This window comes from Trypanosoma theileri, assembly GCF_002087225.1.
Source record: "Trypanosoma theileri isolate Edinburgh chromosome Unknown TM35_Tth_26_V1, whole genome shotgun sequence".
NCBI lineage: Eukaryota > Euglenozoa > Kinetoplastea > Trypanosomatida > Trypanosomatidae > Trypanosoma > Trypanosoma theileri.
The window spans coordinates 49,559-50,155 of NW_021639868.1; the positions used below are offsets into that span (position 1 = coordinate 49,559).

Consider the following 597-nt stretch of genomic DNA (forward strand, 5'->3'; position numbering starts at 1 on the left):
TCCTGAACTTGTTCAGCCGCGGCTGTAAAAACAGTGGATCAATGAAGGTCACATTCGGGACATCCAACATCGCCTCCGTGACAATGCCAGCAACTGCGTGAATACGTTTCTCACCAATGGTTTTGAGAAGGGTGTCACGAGCAGCGTCTTGTGTTGTTGAAANGGTGGAAACAGCTCCGGCACAGTGGGGTCCAGCGCACGGGACATCGACCACACAGAAATACGTGTTGCTCCGTAATTAACAACACACTTTGCAGTATCAACAATACCATGCTGAACACACTCACTCCCATCAGCAAATGATCCATACACCATGTCATCCAAAGTAATAATAATATTTTTAAAGAAGAAATCACTCAGGGTGTCCGCGCTCACAATATCCATCCGTGAAAGAACAGTCTGTACAAGTCGGGTAGAAACGAAGGCTCTCAGTGACAGCGGCGTCCACTCATTCTCATCTGTCACAGCAGCGTGGAACTTCCGTACGGTCTCGGACTCCGTCTTCTCATCGGCCCAGTGCGGCAGGTTCGTCGCAAACACAAGGCGGTCGGCACTCACACTCCCACTGAACGCAGCAGTGAAGTCAGCGTACCGCAG

General features: G+C 50.5%; 1 protein-coding gene across 1 annotated transcript; it reads right to left on the reverse strand.

Annotated features, from left to right (window-relative positions):
• Nucleotides 1-48: 48 nt before the first annotated feature.
• TM35_000261160 (putative receptor-type adenylate cyclase) lies at nt 49-597 on the reverse strand (the record flags this gene model as incomplete). The annotated part of the gene is made up of 1 exon (XM_029027853.1): nt 49-597. A coding segment is annotated over one exon (549 nt), but the record flags the coding sequence as incomplete, so codon positions are not given.